Source organism: Nematostella vectensis, chromosome 8 (genome assembly GCF_932526225.1).
Source record: "Nematostella vectensis chromosome 8, jaNemVect1.1, whole genome shotgun sequence".
NCBI classification, from domain to species: domain Eukaryota; kingdom Metazoa; phylum Cnidaria; class Anthozoa; order Actiniaria; family Edwardsiidae; genus Nematostella; species Nematostella vectensis.
In genome coordinates, this window is record NC_064041.1 from 6,548,052 (window position 1) to 6,573,089 (window position 25,038).

The 25,038-nt window shown below is 41.0% G+C and overlaps 2 protein-coding genes across 5 annotated transcripts; one reads left to right on the forward strand and one right to left on the reverse strand.

Annotated features, from left to right (window-relative positions):
- Positions 1 to 1,525: 1,525 nt before the first annotated feature.
- Positions 1,526 to 24,466, reverse strand: LOC5501745 (transmembrane channel-like protein 2-A). 2 transcript variants are annotated; one of them, XM_048731542.1, is made up of 23 exons: positions 24,304 to 24,466; positions 22,836 to 22,882; positions 22,027 to 22,231; positions 21,352 to 21,498; positions 20,683 to 20,758; positions 14,154 to 14,235; positions 13,102 to 13,208; positions 12,502 to 12,585; positions 12,156 to 12,301; positions 11,562 to 11,709; positions 11,137 to 11,180; positions 10,589 to 10,736; positions 8,610 to 8,719; positions 8,207 to 8,273; positions 6,930 to 7,050; positions 6,549 to 6,718; positions 6,052 to 6,119; positions 5,058 to 5,258; positions 4,452 to 4,484; positions 4,165 to 4,287; positions 3,511 to 3,589; positions 3,242 to 3,287; positions 1,526 to 3,124 (listed from the first exon to the last, which is right to left on the reverse strand). In XM_048731542.1, exons 2-23 carry the CDS (start codon positions 22,867 to 22,869, stop codon positions 2,172 to 2,174), a joined length of 3,192 nt encoding a protein of 1,063 aa, XP_048587499.1. In that variant the 5' UTR covers positions 22,870 to 22,882; positions 24,304 to 24,466; the 3' UTR covers positions 1,526 to 2,171. The 2 variants fall into 2 exon arrangements, with proteins under 2 accessions (XP_048587499.1, XP_048587498.1); XM_048731541.1 differs by having other exon boundaries at positions 6,549 to 6,721.
- LOC125570221 lies at positions 15,026 to 19,878 on the forward strand. 3 transcript variants are annotated; one of them, XM_048731543.1, is made up of 13 exons: positions 15,028 to 16,147; positions 16,226 to 16,366; positions 16,486 to 16,702; positions 16,806 to 16,917; positions 17,000 to 17,115; positions 17,244 to 17,410; positions 17,493 to 17,556; positions 17,648 to 17,719; positions 17,831 to 18,039; positions 18,132 to 18,323; positions 18,447 to 18,468; positions 18,546 to 18,697; positions 19,536 to 19,878. In XM_048731543.1, exons 1-13 carry the CDS (start codon positions 16,067 to 16,069, stop codon positions 19,680 to 19,682), a joined length of 1,692 nt encoding a protein of 563 aa, XP_048587500.1. In that variant the 5' UTR covers positions 15,028 to 16,066; the 3' UTR covers positions 19,683 to 19,878. The 3 variants fall into 3 exon arrangements, with proteins under 3 accessions (XP_048587502.1, XP_048587500.1, XP_048587501.1); XM_048731544.1 differs by lacking the exon at positions 19,536 to 19,878 and adding an exon at positions 18,773 to 18,990 and having other exon boundaries at positions 15,032 to 16,147; XM_048731545.1 differs by lacking the exon at positions 16,226 to 16,366 and having other exon boundaries at positions 15,026 to 16,147.
- Positions 24,467 to 25,038: the final 572 nt, after the last annotated feature.

Genomic DNA, 25,038 nt, shown 5'->3' on the forward strand with positions numbered 1-25,038 from the left:
GCTTCTGTCCGATCCAAGAGAAAGGCAGTACGTTTGTTGATACTTGTTGTTGCAAGCTTTTTGCTGAGTTGGGGTCCCATTTTGACCCATGATCTGTTACAATCATTCAAGTTTCGAAAGATGTTCAAGCTCAAGAATTTACCACTAAGGCCGATATTTCATTGTCTGTGCTTTACAAGCTCGGTAATCAACCCTGTGTTGTACGCTACTGGGAGTGCTAATTTTAATAGAAGCGTAAGAGAGCTTTTCCGTGTAAAATGCTGTCTTGATGGACGCAAAGTTGGTGACAGGAGAAAAGATGATAAAAACTTTGACATAATTCAGCTAAGACCCGTCAACCCATGAACCAACAAAATAGTCATACCAAACACAGGAACATCGATTAAAACCACAGAACAATAACTGGTATGAACTGCGTCAATATTGCTGGGAACTTGTTTTTATACAGCCTAGTGTAGTAAATTTAAAAAAATTATATATATATTATGTGAGATTTATAACATAAATGGTAAGCGATCAAACCGCATCAAAACGATTAAGATGCTGAATATAAATATTTTAATTATTAAACACACATATAGAACAATAAGTATAAACAGAGCGGTCTCTGGAAAGTAGTGATATAAAAATAAGAAACATGGATGGAATAAAATAAATAGGCAGACTTCCTATGACAGAAGAAATAAAAATCAAGTCATAGTTGTCACCATCTCTTATTGCCATCTCATCTTCATCAACTTCCTTCCGCACGTCCGTCCGTGACCTGTGCAAACTGCGCCAGCACAAGCCAGCATTGCTGGCGAATTCTTGCTCGAATGACCACAAGACAAAGTAAATTCCAGAAAGTCCATTCACTATTTTGACATTTCCTTTGTCCTATAGTCAGTCAATCGAAAATTTGCCAGCAATTCTGGCAGGTGTTGGCGCAGTTTGCACGGGGATTTATAGTAGTTTGGAGATGTGACAGTGAATGACGACAGTGAATAAGAAAATGATTCGCGAGGTCAATACTATTTAACCCGGTGATCAGATTCAATCCTTGCCATGATATTTTTTTTTTTTTTTACTCATAAATAATCTTTATGGTTTAATCGTTTTTAATTACTTCATGTAATTGTTTTACGGGTCTTTCGGTTGTTGACTAAATCGCTGGCGCATAGCCAGGATTTGCCGTCAAAAGACCGCTATTTGGCGGTTGTTGGGGAGGGGGTGCGGTAGCCCCTGCGTCTACCCCTGGGTATAATATCTAGGGTTATACTCATAGGTATAATATCTAGGGTTATACCCCTGGGTATAATATCTAGGGTTATACCCATAGGTATAATATCTAGGGTTATACCCATAGGTATAATATCTAGGGTTATACCCATAGGTATAATATCTAGGGTTATACCCATAGGTATAATATCTAGGGTTATACCCCTGGGTTTTACTACTAGGGTTATACCCATAAGTATAATATCCAGGGTTATACCCATAGGTATAATAATATACTACTCTATGTACGAGGTATACATAATGTGGCTATTTTGGAAATTTGTGCGATTTATTACATTTTTATTAACCGTTTTTTTGGAAGCCAATAAGTATATTATAGATATGAATATCGTATCATATCGTAATGACTCGAAAGCTTATTTTCGAATCGTTTGTAATTATGATTATCATAAAGGCATATGAAAAGGTCTATTTTTCACAAAGATTATATCAGATATTTTCATAACAGCATAACTAAACACGGTATTAGGTAAAATAATGACTAGCTTATCTATTACAATTTTACACAGGTGTAGCTAATACATTTCTCCTACAAGCGTGGAAAAACAAATATGAGAAACCTTGGTATGCTACCAAGACATTCTTGAAAGTTGATCTTAAATAGCATTTGAAGATTTTTCAAGTACTCGATAAAAAACACTCAAACGATGGAATGCAACTTAATAAATAAATGAAAAAACCTACATTTTAGAAACTATTCCCACTGAGTTGTTTGACCTTGTAATCAGTCTTTTCTTCCGTAATGCCCCTGAATGGATACTATTCTTTTGTCTGGCAATCACAGAGAAATTTGCTCATCACACTCCCTATTCCCATTTCTACAATTTACTTGCTCATTCAAAAGGAATATTGTCATTAATGACACATGTATAATTGGGCAAAATTTAGTTTCGTCAAAATTTAGTTTCGTCAGATTCGTAGCCCTGGTTGCTATGGAAACCTGCAGTATCCATTTGCAAGTCGTTACCAAACATATCACCTAGCGAACCGCCCCAGTCCGCTCGCCGTGAGCTTTCACTGCTGACCAGACCTTCATCTTGCGGCTCATCAGCCGTTTTTGCAATTTCCTCAAAAATGTCCTTAATAGCATCATCATCAATAGAGGCTTCTCCTTTACGGAAGGATGACATATCCGGTGTGCACATCTCAATCTCGGCAGATGATTGGCGGAGGGATTTGGCATCAGGCGTGGATAAACTGGCTGCGGAGGACTGGGGTTGACTTTTCATCTGCACCTGGTATTCAGCTATTGAACCAGGCCTTGGGTACATTTTCTCTTCCGCTGGGTTTTCGAGTGGGGGAACTGAGGAGGACTGGAAAGAAGTGTCTGGTACTTCAGAAAAGGCTGTCACTGATACTTTTGACATGCGCCTAGAATGCTGTGTCCCGGATGTAACGGTCGCAGTGGAATGGGCTTGATTGTCTGTGTCACTGTCGTCAGCTTCGACTTCGCTAGACTCGTGTAACTGCGCATGTCTATTGCGAATGAAGTGTTGAAACTCCCTGTGCCGATGGTTGCGAGTTCGCGTTAGCTCAGTCGAGCTTATCGAAGGCTCACGATGATCCCTATGGACCATAATGTTTATACTGTCGTTTGACGTAAATGCCGTCTTCTTCTGTCTCCTTCGCGGAGGTTTCTTTCCATTGCGCATGTGCTGATTGCCTGCGCAGCCGTTAGATATGAATTCATGGTGTGTGAGTGACTGCATGTCTTCAGGTTGGCGCTTTTTGTCTTTTTTGGCGCTAGAAAGTGCGTTGCCTGTCCGCCAAACTGGTGACTCTGAGGGTGGTGGAAGGGCAGGTGGTTTTGCGGGCTTTTTCTTTTTGGATCCTTTGGATCGTTTGCCTACGAAGCAGTATGATAAATGAAAGATAAAAGTTTGATCTTAAAAAGAATTTTAGAAATAATTAATTCATTTTTTTAAATTAAATCAAATCAAATTGAAATTTTTACCACACTCACCACCTGCTGCGATTTCCAGAGTTCTTTTCCTATCTTCTGTTCTCGCCTGTAAGAAGAAAGAGTGATTAAGGATAGTTGACTGATACAAACATAACGTAACGCATCGTATTAGCGTAACACATTAACGTAAAGCAATAAACGTAACGTATTAACGTAATTTAATGAAAAATAATAAATCGTAACGTAGCATAAACGCAACGGGAATGGTGGACGGACAGGGTAGCTGGCAGACGCCAAATTAGAGGGTAACTCAGTATTCTCGTACTTACATATTGTAACTGCATCACAAGATCTCTGTTCATCTTTCTGTAAGATGAAGCTTTCGACTTGAAGTAGAAAATAGCAATTCTGAAATATAGTTTCCATTTGAAAACTGAATATCAGTGGGAGTAAGGCTAAGGGTGGAGCATCGTATATTTTACGGACAAGAGGTATCCTCTTTTAACTTGCATTGCCCCAAACACAAATGAAATCGAGCAGAACTGACCTAGGCACGTGTCCACAGGAGTGTCCAAGGGACCCCGCCCTGCTCATGTGAAGAGGTAAAATCGACTGCGATTGACACATTCGTTTGAGTCTTATTTAATTAGAAGGTGGTTAATTTAATGTGTGCATTTGGATAGAAAAATAGATGAATCTAGAAAAAAGATGGATCTAGTGACCCATTACCAGAGCTAAGGATGCCGATTTGAACTTTTTAATCAGTCCGTGGCCAGTGAATTACTACTTTGGACCCCACTCTGCGTTTTAGACACTCCCCTGTGAATTGATCGGGTCGGCCGATTACCTTTTTTCCCCTCCCAATTCTGTGTCCCTTATAAGACGAAAGGGGAGAGGAAACAGATAAGACTACTTGACGTTGATGCACCTGAATGCACAGATTGATTGTGTAAAAAGTTTATGATTTTTTTATAGTTACTTACGCCAATATGATTATAATTGGTATGATAACTCCTGGTCCACTTAGATAGTCGAGTACAGCGTTTACAACTGCTGGCGAATTATCCACAGCATCGGTTATCACAACGTACATCCTATGCTTTCCCCTAAAGCAGGCAAAGTCACTTTAGTATACCATTTTTTTCTCAGCTATTGTGAAGGCTTGATGGAAGCCAGAAAAGGAGAAGAGAAAGATGACAAAGGAAAAGAAAAAGAAATAGAAATAGGTAAAAGTAAGGGACAAAGCAGTGACTCAGACTTTTTTACTGACCTGAAAGGACCGCACCCCAGCGACGGCTCAAGTCTATAGAAATAGCGAAAAGTTTAATTTCAATAAAAGTTTACTTAAATCACTTTTCAATGACTTAGTACTGGACCATACTTTACTTTAATCTTTAATAGATTTGTATCGTAAAATCGAGGATATTGTTGTATTCAATATCGTAAGATCGAGGTAATTTCTTATACATTTCACTGCATTTCCGCCGGGAGAAAGGAACGCCATCGTATTGGACCATGGTTTATCGATTGGACATCGTCTTACTTGTTCCTTTTTCAGGTTCTTACTGGTAGGGACGAGTCGATTATGCTAGTAAAAACATTGCAAGTACACTCTTTTTTTATAAGAACCTTTTTCATAAGAACGTCCAGCCTGAGATTTCATCAAATTTTAAGAACATGCCGAGGCTCAGATAGCAGATTTTTTTTTATCTTAAGTCCTGATGCGTTCTAAAATGCAGAATCAAATTGTGTTCATAGTAGTCACTTTTAAATGATCCAGTATAAGGGACATATGAGGTTGGTTTTAACATTTTATGTTAGTTTTGAGCGATTATGCCAGAAATTATGCTAACATAATCGACTTGTCCCTACTTACTGGACCATAGCATATCCAACTGCGAGAAGGCAGAGGAAAAGCATCAGTAGAAGTAACACAAGATAGAACTGGTGAGACGCCTTGAAGATGCGCTTGGGCGGGACGTTTGTAACCATGACAGCCCAGCTTCGTATGTACATGATGATGACGGACTTGACGAGGTTAACGATGATGATGCCGGGAGAAAACACCATGGCAATCCTGATGACAGAAATCAAGATAATCACATACGGCATCATCATCTTATAATCATCATCATAAGTATCCTTACCACGACCACCATCATCGCCATCGCCATCGCCATCGCCATCGCCATCGCCATCGCCATCGCCATCGCAATCATCATCATCATCATCATCATCATCATCACCATCATCATCGTTACCATCATTATCCGTCATTATCCGTCATCTTCATCATAATCACCATCGCCATCAAAATCATCATAATAAACATCATCACTTCTACTATCCACATCATCATCATAATGATCATCATCATCATCATCTTCATCATCAGGAAGGTTATTAATCATGATGCCAGGAAAAAAACTCCATGCCAACCATGGCAACCATGGCAACCATGCTAACCATGGCAACCATGGCAACCATGGCAACCATGCTAACCATGGCAACCATGGCAACCATGACAACCATGGCAACCATGACAACCATGCCAACCATGGCAACCATGACAACCATGGCAACCATGCCAACCATGGCAACCATGGCAACCATGGCAACCATGCCAACCATGCCAACCATGCCAACCCTTATGATGACCCTTATGATGACGATCATCTTCATCGTCGTCGCCATCATGACCACTATAATGATCATTATAATCATCCTCATCATGGTAATATTTCCGTATTTATATTTTAGGTACCATATTAGCCCTGACTGTAGATCAGTTGAAGGACATTCGTATATTTTACGTACCATACTAGCCCCGACTGTAGATTAGTTGAAGGACATTCTTATAGTTTACGTACCATATTAGCCCTTGATTGTAGATGAGTTGAAGGACATTTTCTGCTAGCGTAAATTCTGGGTAACCAATCTGGTAAAAAAAAGAGAAAACGACGTGTGGTTGTAAATAAACCGATGATTTCTTACACTCTTCATTCCTTTCTCTCTCTCTTATTTTTAAAAAAATTGTATTTTCTTGTTTGCTTTTTCCTTAACTAGTAATAATGTAATCATTTCCCGCCTGCCCAGATAAGCTCTCCTACTAATTTGTCAAATTACTGTACACAACGACTTATTAAACACCGCTATCTTACAACATTGTAAACGTTGAAAAATACACTTCAAGTCTTGTTACCTGTTATCTGTCCTCCAAGTTCCTCGTGTAATTCAGCTTAAACTATTTCCAATTTCTTGACTTCACTTGTGAAGTCTATAAAACGGCCACTCTCTGAACAGAGCCAGGTGGCCGTTTAATAGAGGAACCACTATAGTACATTCATGATTCATTAATCATCCCTACCAGATTTTCCAGGTCTAGCATTCTTCCTGGACAGCAGTTTAGGAACCTAACGACCATGGCTGTGAGCAGATCACTCGTGATGATGCTGATCACTAGCGCTATGGTGTCCAGGACCGTGACCTTTAGCAATTCCTGGCCAACCACGGTCTCCCAACAATTAGTCGGTGATGCTACTAAGGATGACAAAACATCATCGTCACTCTCACATAATCACATCATTAGCATTATCATTATTAACATCATTATCTTCATCATCATTATTAACACAATCGACAACTTCACCACCACAATAAACATGATCATTAACAACCATAAAAGACATCACGAAACTCGCCATGCGCTCAAGTGTTAAAGAGTATCGTTTTGTGAGTCTTCTCAAACCTGTGCTGTTTAGAGGAAATGTTGTCGTTGATATCGTTGAAGGCGGAATCGTCGCCGTCGAAGCGTTTGTCGGAAACACAGTTGAGTTGGTTGTCACACTTGTTTTACTTGACGCCATAGACTGCCAAGGAAAAAAAAATGTCGTTACTACAATTTTCAGTATTTTGCGAAATCTTGACAACAACCGCTTCCTGGCTTCCATCATTCGATAACGAAATTTCATCTTTTTTTATTGGTCAACTCCTTTCGGAAAGGGGACGCGATTGGAAACTGTTTTAGTGCTGGCCAATGAAAACGCTTCATGTTTTTGAATGACAAAATCAACAATCATGGTAAAAATTATTGGAACATTGTCGGACATTGTCCAAATTTTCAAATCTATAAAACATGCAAGAACACAAAACCCGTAAAATAATATTTACAACCCCCCCCCCCCCCCCCCCCCCCCCCCGTCAATGTTGCGTCGAGTGTTTTGGCGTTGGCATCATCCAACAATTCAACATTGAAGAGGGGGGGAGACGGAAAGAGAGGGGGGGGGGGAGACGGGGGGATGACGGAAAGAGGGGGGGTGCGCGAAGAGGGGGGACGGAGGGGGGAGACGGAGGGGGTTAAATGGCGCGTTCCATAAAGTATGTGAAAGCAGCACTCAAGGCCTTATAACTTGGAGGTTAAAACTCTTTTCATGAAGTCCATAAACGCTAAGCTAATAGTCAATAGAATTTACTTTATTATAAAACAGTGCTGATTTGCGTTATTTTGACATTATAGGTTCTGTGGGAGCATTCAACTCAAGACAAAAATAGATTATGCGAGCACGCTTTTTTAATCGCCTTGGAACCCTGTGTCCCAAGGCAATGTGACCACGATTGAAGAATATTGCAAACCGCATTGATAACAGAACTACACATTCAGGGCCGAAGCATACCTCAAAAGATCGGGGGGGGGGGGGCGCAAAACGGAAATATTGGGGGGGGGCACGTACCCCTAGTGCCCCACCCCCTGCTACGGCCCTGACATTGAAGGGTCAACGTGATTGACTCGACAGTCAGGAAAGGTAAGTTAAGGATTGAATGGAATGGATATCAATGTAACCTAAAGTTACAAAGACAAATTAGCTATATTTTGTATTTCGTATAGAAAATGTAACAAACATATTACAAAATCTACCGATGGAATCTACCAAATCTACCGATGGAATTGAATGTATGTCTTTTTACACAGTTTTTGCTAGGATGGGAAGGTGGGGGTTGACTGGGACTCTATAAAAGAGGAATTACCTCGTTTATCATGTTGAGGAGCGAGATCAGTAGTACGTAAAGGTTACCTAAGTACATAACCATGATCCTGAAATATTGAAAACAATAAGAGATTGGTTACCGATCATAAAAATATCGCAGATATCAAAGAATTGCTTGATTATTACAAAACACATGCATGATTCTCGCTCGCATAACCATGAGCAAACAAGGGCCTTGAAAAAAATATCCTCGAACAGAAGCAGCAGCAGAATCACAGAACTTATAACGGCGTCGAGTGTCGAATGCAATATTAATCACGTAACAAAAAAGAACATGTGACAATTTTAACCATAGCTTTAGTCTAGTATCCTAGAAACGACAGGAGAATAAAGATATTTACAATTTTTGTTAAATGCATGAAATTCCATGACGCCATAATTACCTTGTTAATTCCCAGTACAACGCGGTCCGCGGATGGTACTTTTCCAGCATTCCAATCAGGACAAAGAGTGACGGGCAGACCATGTTTAGTATGGTCATGGCCAGGGATATCTGGAAATTATACATTCATTTAAAGTTTATTTAAATATTCCACAAACATTCGACCGATGACTCCGAGGAAAATCGATTTCTCCCTCTTTTCTCTCCATATCGTAACCCTTACTTCATGCCCCCCCAAGGGACAACCCTTACCTCACACTGCTCCTCCCCCACCCCAAGTAACAACCCTTACTTCACACTGCTCCTCCCCCCCCAAGGGACAACCCTTACCTCACACTGCTCCACCCCCACCCCAAGTAACAACCCTTACTTCACACTGCTCCTCCCCCCCCCCCCAAGGGACAACCCTTACCTCACACTGCTCCTCCCCCACCCCAAGTAACAACCCTTACTTCACACTGCTCCTCCCCCCCCCAAGGGACAACCCCTACCTCAAACTGCTCCTCCCCCCCCCAAGGGACAACCCTTACCTCACACTGCTCCTCCCCCCCCCCAAGTGACAACCCTTACCTCACACTGCTCCCCCCGCCAAGGGACAACCCTTACCTCACATTGCTCCTCCCCCACCCAAGTGACAACCCTTACCTCACCCTGCCCCCCCCCCACCATAAGGACAACCCTTACCTCACACTGCTCCCCCCACCATAAGGACAACCCTTACCTCACACTGCTCCCACACCATAAGGGCAACCCTTACCTCACACTGCTTCCACATCAAAAGGACAACCCTTACCTCATACTGCTCCTCTCCATCCCCCCAAGGGACAACCCTAACCTCATACTGCTCCTCTCCATCCCCCCAAGGGACAACCCTTACCTCATACTGCTCCTCCCCCCCAAGGGACGACCCTTACCTCATACTACTCCTCTCCATCCCCCCAAGGGACAACCCTTACCTCATTCTGCCCCCCTCCCAAGTGGCAACTGTTTCTCTCTTCCTCCCCAAGGGACGGCCCTTACCTCATACTGTTCCACTCCATCCCCCAAGGAACAACCCTTACCCCATACTGCCCCTTCCCAAGGGGCAACTGATTCTCTCCCCCCCCCCCCCATCCACCAAAGGACAACCCTTACCTCATTCTGCCCCCCTCCCAAGGGGCAACTGTTTCTCTCTTCCTCCCCAAGGGACGGCCCTTACCTCATACTGTTCCTCTCCATCCCCCAAGGAACAACCCTTACCCCATACTGCCCCTTCCCAAGGGGCAACTGATTCTCTCCCCCCCCCCCATCCACCAAAGGACAACCCTTACCTCATTCTGCCCCCCTCCCAAGGGACAAATACTCCCCCACCCTCCCCAAGGGACGGCCCTTTCCTCATACTGCTCTTCTCCATCCCCCCAAAGGATAACCCTTACCTCACACTGCTCCTCCCACCAAAAGGACAACCCTTACCTCATACTGCCCTTCTACCCCTCACCCCAAGAGACAGCCCTTACCTCATACTCCCCTTCTACCCCTCACCCCAAGAGACAGCCCTTACTTCATACTGCCCTTCTACCCCCCACCCCAAGAGACAGCCCTTACCTCATACTACCCTTCTACCCCCCACCCCAAGAGACAGCCCTTACTTCATACTGCCCTTCTACCCCTCACCCCAAGAGACAGCCCTTACCTCATACTGCCCTTCTACCCCTCACCCCAAGAGACAGCCCTTACTTCATACTGCCCTTCTACCCCCCACCCCAAGAGACAGCCCTTACCTCATACTACCCTTCTACCCCCCACCCCAAGAGACAGCCCTTACTTCATACTGCCCTTCTACCCCTCACCCCAAGAGACAGCCCTTACCTCATACTGCCCTTCTACCCCTCACCCCAAGAGACAGCCCTTACTTCATACTGCCCTTCTACCCCCCACCCCAAGAGACAGCCCTTACCTCATACTACCCTTCTACCCCCCACCCCAAGAGACAGCCCTTACCTCATACTGCTCTAGGATGGTTGGAGGGACATTGCTCGTCTTCCTGTCTTCTGATCGCTGTACCACCCAAAAGATGGCGTACCCGCTGCCACCCAACACGCAAATGACCAGGAAATTGGCCAGAACTCGCAGAAAGCGTAACAAGTGACTGGAAATAGAACAGAATCTCAAGATAACAAGGTATAATGACCTGAAGTAAACTTCAACCTAGGCGGATTCAGAATATATCATGATAAGCACCCGACCCACGCCGTGGTTTCTGTTAGGGCTGAAGTCACCATTTCCACAATGCAGGGCACTGGACACATTTTTGTTCTCTCCAAAGACTTGTTGTACAAACTATGTAGGCCACATAAGAATTTGCTTCTACACACTGATGAAAAGCTAGTAGCTTCGATAGTTTTTATCTATCTATCTTCACTCAACGCCTATTCATCGGTTTTGCTACATCCTTGATTTTACAAAAGCGTTTGAATAATTGAAGTAAAATTAAATCATTCCATAGAACCAAAGACTTGCATAGAACTAAGGACTTTAAGTAAACTTACATGTTTTCCTCCTTGGCTTTTTCAGTTTCTTCAAGTATTTGTTCCTGTGGGAGGAAACATTCATTTCCATCGGTTGATTTCAGGAATCTATTGCGATATTTCCGATTGAGTGTAGAAAGTAGAGTTTAAATGGTTTAAATAGTTTAAATGGTAATCTCGAGATTTCACCACATAACTATATTGAATGAAACAAAGATGTGACGTACTATTTTTTACATCACGACTCGCGCTACCGAGGCCACCTTGACAGTTTTGTGAAGTTGGCCAATGAGGATGCCATGACAGCAAGCAAAAAAATTTAGTGTGCATCAGAACACGATGAAATTCTCCTAGTTCTAAAGTTCCTCTAAATGAAACAGTGAATTGAAGCAAAACGTCGGAAGTCTTTAGCTCACCTTATTCAGTTAAGAGTGTGTATAATGTACCTTGATTGTCGTAGTAATAGAGGCGACTTTGTTCTCTGCTGTCTCCTTCTCCGTAATAAGGAAATCCCAAGCAGTAAATACTCGCCACCCAAACTTGTACTGGTCATGCTGACCTGACGACTGCGAATTGCGCTGTTCCTGGGCCATACTATACAAAGCACAAGCAGTTTAGAATGAATTTAACAGGGATGCCATAAGGTAGGGCGTGTAGCTAGAAGGAAGGAAGGATCACTTCCCACAAGCTGTCCTAAATAGTTCAAGATATCAGGATCCTACTGCTCACATCTTGTAGAGTGTTTTACTGTACGAGGTTTGCAATGGCGGATTTAGGATTTACAAAAAAAAAGGGGGGGGGGGCGAAGCAAGGTTCAATGAAGTGGGGGATCGGATTCATTGTTCTTCAGCGGATTCTCTTATATTCATTGTTATTTTTAAAACAAATATCTGATAATAGAGGGGGGGGGGGATGTCCGCTCGGCCGACCCCTAGAACTTGTTTTGGCAGAGTTCGAGTTAGCGGGGTTCTATGGTAACTTTTACTAATGTAAAAGAGAAATACTAATGTAAAAGAGAAATACTCAGAAGACCTACTCACGCTCTAAGGATGGTGAGGACGCTGAACACGTATGTACCCAGGAACACAACGATGTAGGCCAGCGGTAGAGGGTACCGCACGTTGCCAATTTGTAATGACTTGTTACTATAGTAACCGTAGAACAAAAAAGAGTACTCCAAGTGACCCTAGCAACAAGATAAAATAACATGGATAAGCATTTAGTGTGGTTTTAGCAAAAAGGGGAATCGTGATGAGCCGTATCGTATGTGGTACTAGTCTTAACTAGTTTAAATATAAATTTCTATCATCCATTTAATTCAACCAATCCTTTACCCCCACACGAGACAAAAAACACGAGAAAAAATAAAACATAGACACAACTTACCTTTGCATCTATAATTGCTATTAAGGAGGAAGCACTGGATCGCAGCTCGTCCGGCATCTTTGTGCTTGTTGAAGGAGCCAAAATCTGCGATTGAAATATAAAGGTGTTTTTTATTTCGTCAGGTAATCTCAAGTCGGGTTGTAACGCGAGCTTGGTGTCTCGAGATTTTGGTAAAGTATTAGGCTACTGCGCTAGTTGAAGTGACTGTTACGAAATGTGATGCAACGTGACCTGTTTTGTGTCATTCGAGAATTGTTACTCTTGGTGTACTGTGCACTCTTGCGTGATGTATCGGTCAGACTGTTGTGTCATTCAGTGCGACACTTGTGTGAAGTATTGTGACCGTTCGCGTGACGCAGTGACTGCTGCGTGACGCACTACGACTACGACTGTTTTGTGATGCACGAGGAACGCTGCTAGACACGGTGTGACGGTTGCGTGATGTACTGTGATTGTTGCGTGAAGCGCTGCGATCGTTGCATAATGTGCTATGCTGAAAATTGTATGACATACTATGACCGCTGCGTGACGTACTGTGATCGTTGCGTGATAGTGTGTGACTGTTGCGTGATGCGCAGATCATTGTTTGAGCCGCGTTACCTGTGGGACGATGATGAATAGTGTTGTAAAGACGAACATGACCGTGTTGACCCAGACGAGAGACCGCAAGAATAGGAAGAACGAGCCGATACCAGCACCAAAGTGACCTACAATTAAATACGACGGTTCTAAGGCGTCTCTTGGTTTTTGTTAACAGGGGCATGGCATTGCACATTTTATCATCGGGCCCATGTGCTCCCAGGGTACGAATGGCACCATGACACACCCCTATATAGGAAAAACCTGGAAAACGTGCAATTCTAGATAGAGAGAAAAGACACAATTTCTTCAGTGGCTATAGGATCCTTGTATTACGGACTGATTTTTAAAACACAAACAACGTGAGGCTAAAGTGCACATAGCCAGATTTTTGCTTTTTAAGATATTTTTTGCTTGATCATCATTGCCCTGTGCATCAGTTCAGGGACGAAAAGCTCAAATTTCAATGACACTTTACAAAAAGTCGCATCAATTTAAAAAAAAGTGGCACTTGATATTTTGTTTGCTATAAGAACTCAGGAAAATTCTTCGCCTTATTCGATGTGAAATTGGCTTATTTGAAGCGTCATGTCATGTTTTTCCGTCATGTCGGACAAACCCCTTTTGGAAACGACAAGGCCCTGGGCATTCCGTGTTTGATACCCAACCCTTTATGATTAGTCTTCTCAGACCGAATCCACTTTAAGTCTAGGACTCACCGCATTCAGTTCAAAGATTACTAATCGATTCATTTGTACCTTCGTAGCGTTATGTTGCATGATTTACTATCGAGTTTATTCAAGCGTTTATTCAAAGTTTAATACATTTTTTTACCACAATTAAATCGAAAATATCGCATTGGCTTCCCACAAAACAGTCGATTAAAATGGATACTTTTCCACAATAGGTATTTTGCAAGGATGGCAAAATGGCGGCTGATAGAGGCTGTTTATAGACACAACAATTGGAAAGGCACGCTTACTAAAGCGTGCCTTTCCAATTGTTGTTGCCAGGAAACTTCTTTCTTCCATTTATTGGTTTACTTTGTACGTGCAAGAATTATTGAGCTTCACCTTGAATTTTTCGTATCCTCTTCTCCCAGGGAATGAAGAACACGATGAAATTGTTTATTTGTCTTTTTGCACGGCGTAAGAACTGAAACAAAATGGTAATTTATAATATTAATTTTTTTTTTCTTACGTGTCAACAGGAGACTTGACCGGGTGATTGCATTGTTACAAAATGACGAGATTTTAAGTTCACTTCACACATCATCATATAAAATGTCCTTTAGTAGGTCCAGTCACGTGATCATGGATTACGTCACACAAGGTATCAGGTCGTACTTACCCTTATTCTAGACTCCCTCAGCAGGTCCAGTCACGTGATCATGGATTACGTCACACAAGGTATAAGGTCACACTCCCTCATCAGGTCCAGTCACGCGATCATGGATTACGTCACACAAGGTATCATGTCATACTTACCCTTATTCTAGACTCCCTCAGCAGGTCCAGTCACGTGATCATGGATTACGTCACACAAGGTATCAGGTCACACTCCCTCATCAGGTCCAGTCACGCGATCATGGATTACGTCACACAAGGTATCAGGTCGTACTTACCCTTATTTTAGACTCCCTCAGCAGGTCCAGTCACGTGATCATGGATTACGTCACACAAGGTATCAGGTCACACTCCCTCATCAGGTCCAGTCACGCGATCATGGATTACGTCACACAAGGTATCAGGTCGTACTTACCCTTATACTGGACTCCCTCAGCAGGTCCAGTCACGCGATCATGGATTACGTCACACAAGGTATCAGGTCGTACTTACCCTTATTCTGGACTCCCTCAGCAGGTCCAGTCACGTGATCATGGATTACGTCACACAAGGTATCAGGTCACATTCCCTCATCAGGTACAGTCACGCGATCATGGACATATCAAACTTTTGGTGTTATTCAAACTCGCTCGGCCGCTTTTTTAGAGACTGAGACTAGGAGCTGTGTAACCTGGCAAATTACAAATGGGTTTTCTCTGAGCTATCCAAGATGGCGGACGAAGAGCGATTATTTTTGGAAAACAGGGCTATTTAACCTGAGATTTCTGCTTATAGAAGCGAAAAATACCTATTTTTCTCATGAAATACCCCTGTAGGGGCTAGATCTTTCTTCTGCCAGCCTAACTTGTGGAAAAAAGCCCTCGTAGGTATTTTAATCGACTACGTCCTTGTGTGATCCTGATGCTGAAGAGTACAGAAACACCCGAAGGACGAGAAGCTAAGTATTCCTTTCTAATATTTCCGTTTTTTGTTTGTATAATTTTGGCGCAATTCTTATCTAGATAATCTTCACGGGTTGTTTTTTGGGGATCATCTTGCAGAATCTCGGTAAACTTAGGCGGGAAGAGGTTCAAAAGTTTAGTCGTCTCGTTTGCTTGTTCATGATAGATATCTACTAAAATGATGGTGCAAGGGTATTTGACAAATTTTTCACAAGGTCCTCCATTGAAAAAACAAAGATTGGCTTACATGCTACCTCAAGTCCGTGAAATCGGGCTGTGTGATTCTCGGGACTCTAGAATCGAAGAGCTCGAGAATCAGCTGTCAGAGCTAAAACATCGACTCGCTGATGTTGTCAAAGAGAGAGATGGCATGAGAAAGGAGCTAGGCAAGGAAAAAAAGCCCTTTCTTCAGCCGAAAAAGCCTTTTTGTGACCTTGAGCCAAAAGCTCAATTTCACAAAAAGTCAGAGATTAAAAAATGGCTTGAGAAGCAATTTGAGAAGCTTCCAACAGATTGGAAAGTTGTTGAGGTTTGTTTAGAATTTTTGTACACATGGAAACAACCTAAATTTACCAATTCTGTTATAATGGCATTTGTTTATCATAAAATGTTTCCTTATCTCTAGGTTCAACTTGAAGTTGGTCAGTTTTGCCCTACATTTCAATGTTTCCTTATCTCTAGGTTCAACTTGAAGTTGGTATGGTCAGTTTTGCCCTACATTTCAATGAGAGGGTTGAGCCTGAGGAGATTGACCATAAAAAGATCCAAAGAGCTCTCAAGGTAGGTATTATAGAAGTACATGTACAGTACTGTAGGTTTCTTATTTTTTCTATATTTAGATTATTTTTATAATCTCAGGCCAAAGATGATGGTGATGTTTCTGACTCAGCATACCATGAGCTAAAGATGGTAGCTGGGTCCAGCTTGCCATCACTGTATGGGATACAGAAAGAGAGAAAAGCTCAAAATGCAATCATTCCTATTACAGAATTTGAAGGGGTTAGTCTGTTGATAGTCTTAATTCTGATTTGCTTTGTGCACAGCACATTTTGCATCCTTTAAAACAAGCAAATACTGTACAAACCCAATAATTCATTAAACAAAGTTTCTCCTTTCAGAATGCAAAAGGATGTTCAAGATCCATCAAGGACATTCTAAGTTATAGTTCAGATGTCATTGGAAATGCAGGGGGCAATGTTATAACCCTTCGGTTTTCTGGTGATGGTAGAAAAACCACCAAAAAACTCGGGAGTGTTATGACAACCTTCTGCTTTCCAGCAGAAAACTCTGTTAAAAGAAGCCCAGAAAGGGAATACTGTATATCTATATATGATGGTGAGTTGGTTGCAGCTAATTTATTGCAGCTGTAAGCGAGAACAAATCTTCCTAATGATATAGTCAACTAAAGCCATATATCTGTGAACACTTTTTATTATAGGCAAGGAGTCATATGACATCCTAAAGGCGACCTTGAGAGGGGTTTTTGATGAGATGAAGGCCCTAGGGAGAACTGGCATTCTTGTTAATGGCCTTGAATACACTATTGATTGGTAGGTTTCATTTTTTTTGCAACCAATAATCTTATGATCTGGCATTAAACAGGACATATGTAACTTTTATCCCTTTTTTAAGGGTGATGTGTGCTGACTGGAAGTTCATGGCGTGTATTCTCGGAATTAATAGTCCCTGTGCCTTGTACTTCTGCATTTGGTGCGAATGCAGCAAAAGGATGATCAGAGACTTTTCTAGTAAGTTTTTTAATTTTGTTACTTATATAATGAATGTTATGTAATGAATTAAATGATTTTTGTTTTTATGAATTATTCCATTGTCAGCTATATTATAAATAACTAGATAAATTTGATAAAAATTTCAGTCCCACAATGGCCCATAACCAGAACCTTAAACCAGTGCCGTGCACGTGTTGGGTGTCCAAATGCCAAGGGAGTTCAATGTTTACCTCTCGTGGACATTGAATTTACCAAGGTCATACCCGACACCCTGCACCTCAAATTGAGGATCATGGGAAAACTTCTCAACCAGGTAAAATTATGCTTATTTAACAAATTCAAATCTCCATTGAGCCATTTTTTAAAAAAGTTCCTGGTATATATTAAACTTCTAGGTTGCTTGCTGGGCTATAGAGCAGAATGTTAAAAAAGCCATGGAAGAAGCAATAGAAGCTTTGGGTAAATAAAAATTTCATGTATAGGGTAAATGGGTATAGGGGATGTCTTATGGTGATAATCATTTTGTTTTCTTGCCATATTGTATTTGCAGGTGTGAGGTTTTGTTTCTATGATGTCCAGGATGACAGTGGCAAAACCACAACCAAGTGGAGCTCTTTGGATTGTAAGTAAATAACTGACTAATAGAAAAGACTGTTATAATAACTGAAACTAATATGAAATTACTATAAAGTTTCGTTATTTATTTTCTTTGAATCCTCTTTTCCTTATAAAGGTGATGATTTGGAAACTATCATTAGGGGGCTTGATATCCATGCCTTCCTAGGAGACATGGAGAACAAGTCCATCACCAGCCTTGACTGTCTGACCAAAGCCCAGCTAGTGGAGGAATGTAGGAAGTTCCATCTGAGGTCGACAGGCACCAAGGACTTCCTACGTGCCACACTCAAGGATCATCTTGACCGCAACAACATAGTGTTTGAGGTATGATTTTTATTTTCATTATAAAAAAGACCAGCACACCCAGGATACTACTGTGTATAAAGCTAATTTAACAATTGCTTTGTGTTTTGTAGCCATCGTCCACTCCCACTTGTGAGAAAACAGTTCTTAGCATATCAGAGCTGACACAAATGTGGAAAAGTTTGATGGTCCTCACTGATGCTCTTGGGGCAAATCCTGGAGATGAAGCATATCTTCGAGCAGATGCTTTTCAAGAAAAGGCCCGCCAATGGGGAACCAAATTTAGAAAGGCCACATTTGATGAGGTAATTCTACATCCCTGTGGTTAGTTGAACTGGCAGGACACAAGCCTCATTTGATCATATGTCACTGAAAAAATAACAAGTAGATATATTATTTTAATTGTGCTTTCTTTTATCTCTCCACAGGATGTAATTCCATATATACATGGTAAGATTAAAATGAGATTCCTTAATTGACTTGGGATCTCCGAGACCAAGTAATTTTATGCATTTTTTTCTCTACAGTTCTTGTTTATCATGTCCCCCAATTTTTGGAGATTCATGGCACGATCCACCAGTTCAATTGCCAGACAGTGGAAAAGAAAAACCACATGCAGAACAAGACATTCCACAGGGGTAGCCAGAAAGGGGGGAAAAATAGCAACTACACTGTACAGGTAATTCCAAGTGAAAAAAACGTCATGTTATCTAGACTAATCGCTTGCTACAACTGTGTATTTTTATCTCTATAGATCATGGAGAGGGAAAACAGAAAACTGTTCAGTAGGGAAAATAATTTGGAAAGGGTCAAGAGAAAATATCAAAAGCAGTGAAGACAAAGAAAAAATGTATTTATTTATTTATTATATTTTTGGTGCTATTTATTACTGTTGTAAATATCACTATTTATAACTTGTATAACTATTTGTACCCACATTATTATATAAAGGCATTAAAACCATCAAAACAATCTGTATCATTCCCTGGATCTAAATTCCCCCTCTTTATTTTCGACTGGAAATACAGTGAAATCGGTTGAAACAGATGTCAACAATTAGTTTATATAGAGAGATTTTAACTTACCGAGCCATAGTTGTGAAGCATATTCCGTCTACGCCGTACGAAGCTGATCTCCAAAAAGCTCAGCGGGGGATACTTGCGCTCTAGCGGTCGACACATACTAGGCCTTTCTTCCTCTGACCCATATTCAGAGATGTAAGTACAACGGGGACACGAACTATGATCATAATTTATCCTTAGCTCGTATCCTCATGATATCCACATCTTCGAAGATGAGTCAACTTCACATATTGTACTCGAATCTGGCAGTTGCCGAGCCATAAACTCCGTACCAATAACGGTGCCAAACTCGACAGCAGTGCACGGGAACCGAATATTACGGGTCCCTGAAAAATCCAGCTTTCGTGAGGTAGCAAAAGAAAATGTCCCTTTACCAAACAAAGCGGAAAAACCCCCCTTTGAAAGTGGGACTTTCACTTGTACTCTCCGAATGAGTCCCGTGTCATTCTCGGGTGTACGAAATTGGAGCTCATCGAACAGTGCATGTCGAATCAGCCACAATTCCTTATCCTCGGAGCAAAGAATGGGAAGCTTTTCTCTTGCTACCTCACTACTGTCGGGGTTCCCAGCATTCACGGCTAAATAGCATGACAACTGCGGATTCAATGAAAGAGAAACCGTAGAATTATATCTATCGCTGTAGCCTTTCCATTTCACAAAGGCATAGTCTCCCTCAACGTTTAAAACTCTCTCTATCTCCCAGACTTTTTCTTCTTCCTCTTTCTCTTCTTTCACGTACGTATCAACTGAGGAATGGTCTAAATATTTGACCAAGCGATCCGGTTTCTTTATAATTCTTCCACTACGAGTCTTTAGGGAATCAGTGTTTGCCGCCATGTTTGTTGGAGAAGCGCGAAAGGGGAAACTCCAGTACTTCTAAATATGGGCATATATGACCATATAAGGCACAGCGAACGAAGGACACTATCCGTGGGGAATATGTTTGATATGTTACGTCACACAAGGTATCATGTCATACTTACCCTTATTCTAGACTCCCTCAGCAGGTCCAGTCACGTGATCATGGATTACGTCACACAAGGTATCAGGTGACACTCCCTAATCAGGTCCAGTCATGCGATCATGGATTACGTCACACAAGGTATCAGGTCGTACCTACCCTTATTCTAGACTTCCTCAGCAGGTTTAGTCACGTGATCATGGATTACGTCACACAAGGTATCAGGTCGTACTTACCCTTATTCTAGACTCCCTTAGCAGGTCCAGTCACGTGATCATGGATTACGTCACACAAGGTATCAGGTCGTACTTACCCTTATTCTAGATTCCCTCAGCAGGTCCAGTCACGTGATCATTGATTACGTCACACAAGGTATCAGGTCGTACTTACCCTTATTCTAGACTCCCTCAGCAGGTCCAGTCACGTGATCATGGATTACGTCACACAAGGTATCAGGTCGTACTTACCCTTATTCTGGACTCCCTTAGCAGGTCCAGTCACGTGATCATTGATTACGTCACACAAGGTATCAGGTCGTACTTACCCTTATTCTAGACTCCCTCAGCAGGTCCAGTCACGTGATCATGGATTACGTCACACAATGTATCAGGTCGTACTTACCCTTATTCTGGACTCCCTTAGCAGGTCCAGTCTACTTAACTTGACTGTGTATTCCTTTACAATGTGTTTAGCGGACCTGATACAGGACGAAAACAATTTTATTTGACCGCGCGACATTGATCTACTGCAATTTCAAGTATTGCGTTAACTTTTGGCATCTGCTAAATCGTCTTTTCACTTCAGTTACCCAGACATTGAATTCTTAAAGGATTACACTTCGTGCTTTTTAAATTAGTAAATGAGTAACACGACCCCCAGCGTCGCGTTTTTATTCTTTTTATTCGTTTTTATTCTCTTCCGAAAAGAAAGAACGCTGGGGGTCGAGTTACTCATTTACCACGTGGCGGCGGCGGTTACACAACGCGTCGTTTGAAAAGTTGCAAACTCGTAGGGACAAAGCTCGTTGTAGGATTGAAACCAAGGCAAAAACATCCAGTTGAACTAGGGATTACGTGCTTTATTCAACACTAGCAAGACATTAGACTTCATTTCGGAGTCAAATTATCCTATAGCCTGTGCTTTGACTGATCGGCATTTAGCTAGGGCGTGCACGCTAAAGGTAGACGCAGGGAAATGGATAGGGGTCAAGGGGGTACAACCATCCCCTTTTTCTTCTTCTATCCCCAATAGTAGTCTATTTTCATGTGGAAAATGAACCAAAATCCTTACCTCAGTGTTTGTAGTTTCCGGCTCATCGGCCAGCTTTGCTCTCTAAGAGACTTGATAATGTCTAGCTGAACTTGAATGCTCTCGAACGTGTCCTCCTCACTCGTGGGTAGCCGATCCAGAGGATCTTCCTCAGACACTGCGCCGTCCCTGGGTATAATGATGCTAGTTTATTTTCATGCGTTTGCCAATAGTCCATATCTGCTTAGTTGTGCTTTTCACAGCTCTTGGCTTTGAAAATTACTGAGCAAAACATAGTTCTACCTCTCCATAGATTCAACATTTAAGACTTAAATAAAATGGCCAACAAATCACAAAAAAACTAATATGTTGGTGTTTTATAGAAAAAAAGGTGGTAAAAAAGAGGATTTAATTTGACTGTGGCCATCAATACAGTTTGTTATAAAAGCTGAAGAGAAGAGTCTGAATTGAAACAGCATAGTATAAGATTTTGTTGTTCCCTAACGTGGACTAAAGCATTTATTACTCTTATTTGTCATGCTTATTATTACTCAACTCAATTATCAATACATGCTACCGAATGTCATTAATAGTGTTTTTTTTCTTAACATTTACTATTGTCCAGGTTGCCTCGATAGCGCGCGTCGAATTGCCAGAAAAAGTAACCTATTGTGTAAGATGGGACATGTTAGATAAGGCAGTGACTACACTACGTACTTGTCATGCGCAGTAGCAGATCCCAAATCATCGTGAACTGATATACTTTTATCATCAGCTACAACTCTTGATACTCTTCGTTGCCTCAAGTCAGTCTCAGGGTGTCCCTCAAGGATCAAGCAGGGTCCACTTATGTGACTTCCGGACACGTCTCGGTTTGTGCGGACTCCGTTGACTTTTGTAACCGCTTGTCCACCACCAAGATCTTTCCAAAAGAATAAACATTTTATTAAAATTCATTTCTTAAATGGCATCAAAGGGTACTTTACTAAAGACCCTTGAGATTGAAATATCTCACTGTAAATTACTTGCCTCTTTATTGATATATTTTATGTATTTTTTTACATCTAAGACTTTCTTTGTGAAGGCTGAGACACCAAACAGTATCATTTTTAATGGATTTTTCATTGAATTTTTATGGAGTTTTTAACTACACATTATCTGTAATGGTTGGAACATCTTTATTTCTCTTCACTCAACTTTAAAAATGTGCACAGCAAATGGCTTTACGATAGATATTATAACATTATATGGCGGTCTCAAAGGCCACAACAGGTGGCTACAACAGCAGGTTGTTCCATAGTGAAACGCTCTTGGAATGTAACTATTCAGTCCTTTACTAGGGGAGCTACATAAGGACGGGGTGCATATGGTGTGGTTCTCTGATTTGCACACGTAGGACATCGACTGGGAGGTTTGCCTTGGCGTTTTACACACGATTAAACAGACAAACAGTTGAAAGATCCCTGCGCGATTTTAGTGGCTCCCATCCCAGGTTTGCAATCACAGGCAATGTTGGTTACACTTACCTTGTAATTCCAGCACGCACTCTTGAGAGGTCATCACGGAATAAAAACTATGGAAGGGAAATACGCACAGTGCTTGATTAAGAAGTATTTGAAAAGTCATTATCTTGTTTGACACCTAGGATGGACCCAAAGGGTAATTTCCATAACGTAAAAGATCAAGAGAAAATTTTATTGACAGAGAACTGAGGATGATTTATGCTAGCATAATCATCATATCAATTGTCAAATGCTGGACAATGAAGTAGCGTCAAACGGACATAGGATTAACCCCAGGTAACCAGGTAATCGTTTCATAGAACGTAAAGATCAAGATACGGTCGTAGCCATTTCAAATCACCACGATTGCGTAGTTTAGAATGGAATGTAGGGTACTGCCCTGGTAGGACAAGGGGCCTAGAATTGACCCTTGGGTACAGCTCAAAATATCGAATGTATTTCGAAATTAGCCAAAGCGCGAAAAGAAAAGTGCTTGTGATTAGGTTTGATTGTTATGTAACATATATTATATATGATAGGACTCACGCATTAGACGCATCCGTAAAGACAGTAAAAACACTGACAAATTTGACATATGGTTGTCTACTGACGTCCAGGAGGACTGATTATAATTTCATGATTACGCGACACATGAAATAAAACTAAAAATACTTAATGGTCCTTATAGAGTAAACACCACAATTATCTTATGCTTAGACTCCTAATATAATAAATTTCATTATAATTCGAAATAATTTAAAGAACTAAAGAAAGAAAATAACAAAAACGATACGACTTGAAGATTGCTTGATTCGTACGTATCGGTAGATATGAGGCTAGAACTCACACACTTTAGTAATCCACTCAGCACGTGTAAGAAGTCCTACTGTCATCGTCAATATTCGTTATTAAAAATGGTGAGTATTGTGTACCTTATGCATTATATCTACCTGTGCATTATATTGTAAATGCCGCTCTGAGTAACAGAACTTAAAAACACACAATACCGCTGAAGTGTTACGGTAAATTTCAAAAAAAGAAAAAAAAAACGCATAATAAAAAGTTGATTAGATCACATCGTTTTGAAAAGAAAAAATGAAGTCAATAGGAATTGTCAAGAAAGTAGGATTGGAAATATATGTAACATGTTTAGAAATAAGAGTGGCGAGGAAGTACCATATGCAGTCACTCTCTATTAGGGTTTCGTATTGTTGGCAGACAGAGATTTCGATGATTACCTTTTATAATGATTACGGTTGGAGCAAACAGCTAACTAAAAAAAATTTGACGCATAATGAAGTGTACTTGCTAAAAATAGTTTAGTTTTGATTTCAAACCGTATGGACGTGGTTTGTCACACTTATTGAAAGAGGTTTTCGAAAGAAAACCTTTGTGCTACTTATAAAGTTTAGCACATCTTCTTAAAAACAATTTTGCAAATTTCGCTCATCATACTTAGTAACTCATATGTGTTATTATTATTATGCCTTACCAAGTCTAGTCCTTGTTCTTGCACTTAATCCCATGTTAAAAACTATCAATCTACAAAATACTACATATTCCAACCACCTTAAAGCAAACTATGAATCTATCTTTCCAAATAAAAATCATTTTTTGTCGTTTTAGCTTGGCGAAGCCGATGTATTTACCAAAAACTTTTGTGTAGTTTTGATAAGTAATTAATCATTTATAGACCTGAGGCGGAATACGTAATTGTTATGGTTTAAGTAGATATGTTACTGGGCAAGAATCTATTGAAACTCGGGTGAAGGCTGTAGGGGCTTACAGCGGGACTCGCACTCATCGCAAGGGTCTTAACATTCTATATAAGTCACTATTTTGTCATCCAATAGGTTAGTACTTCATGTGTGACCCCATGAAAGTCACCACCAACCCTAACCCTAACTCTAACCCTATATGAAGTACTGTCCTTGCATTTCCAGCAGCTGATACGAGGATATATCTGATATATTTGATATGTGATATATATTTTTTTAATTTGGTGAATGAAATATTGGGATTTTATAACGAATTTATCTACCCAACAACCAATTAAGGTTAGTAAAACAAAGGTGCGGCTAACTAGGCATAGAACAACCGTGTATATTTTTTATCGTTATTTCTTTTGATCATATACTATGACGTAAGGTAGTGTTAGACACTTGCTTTGTAATCAATAAGAGATTTGATTAAAAATATCTTAATTACTCGCTTGAATAAGCCGATG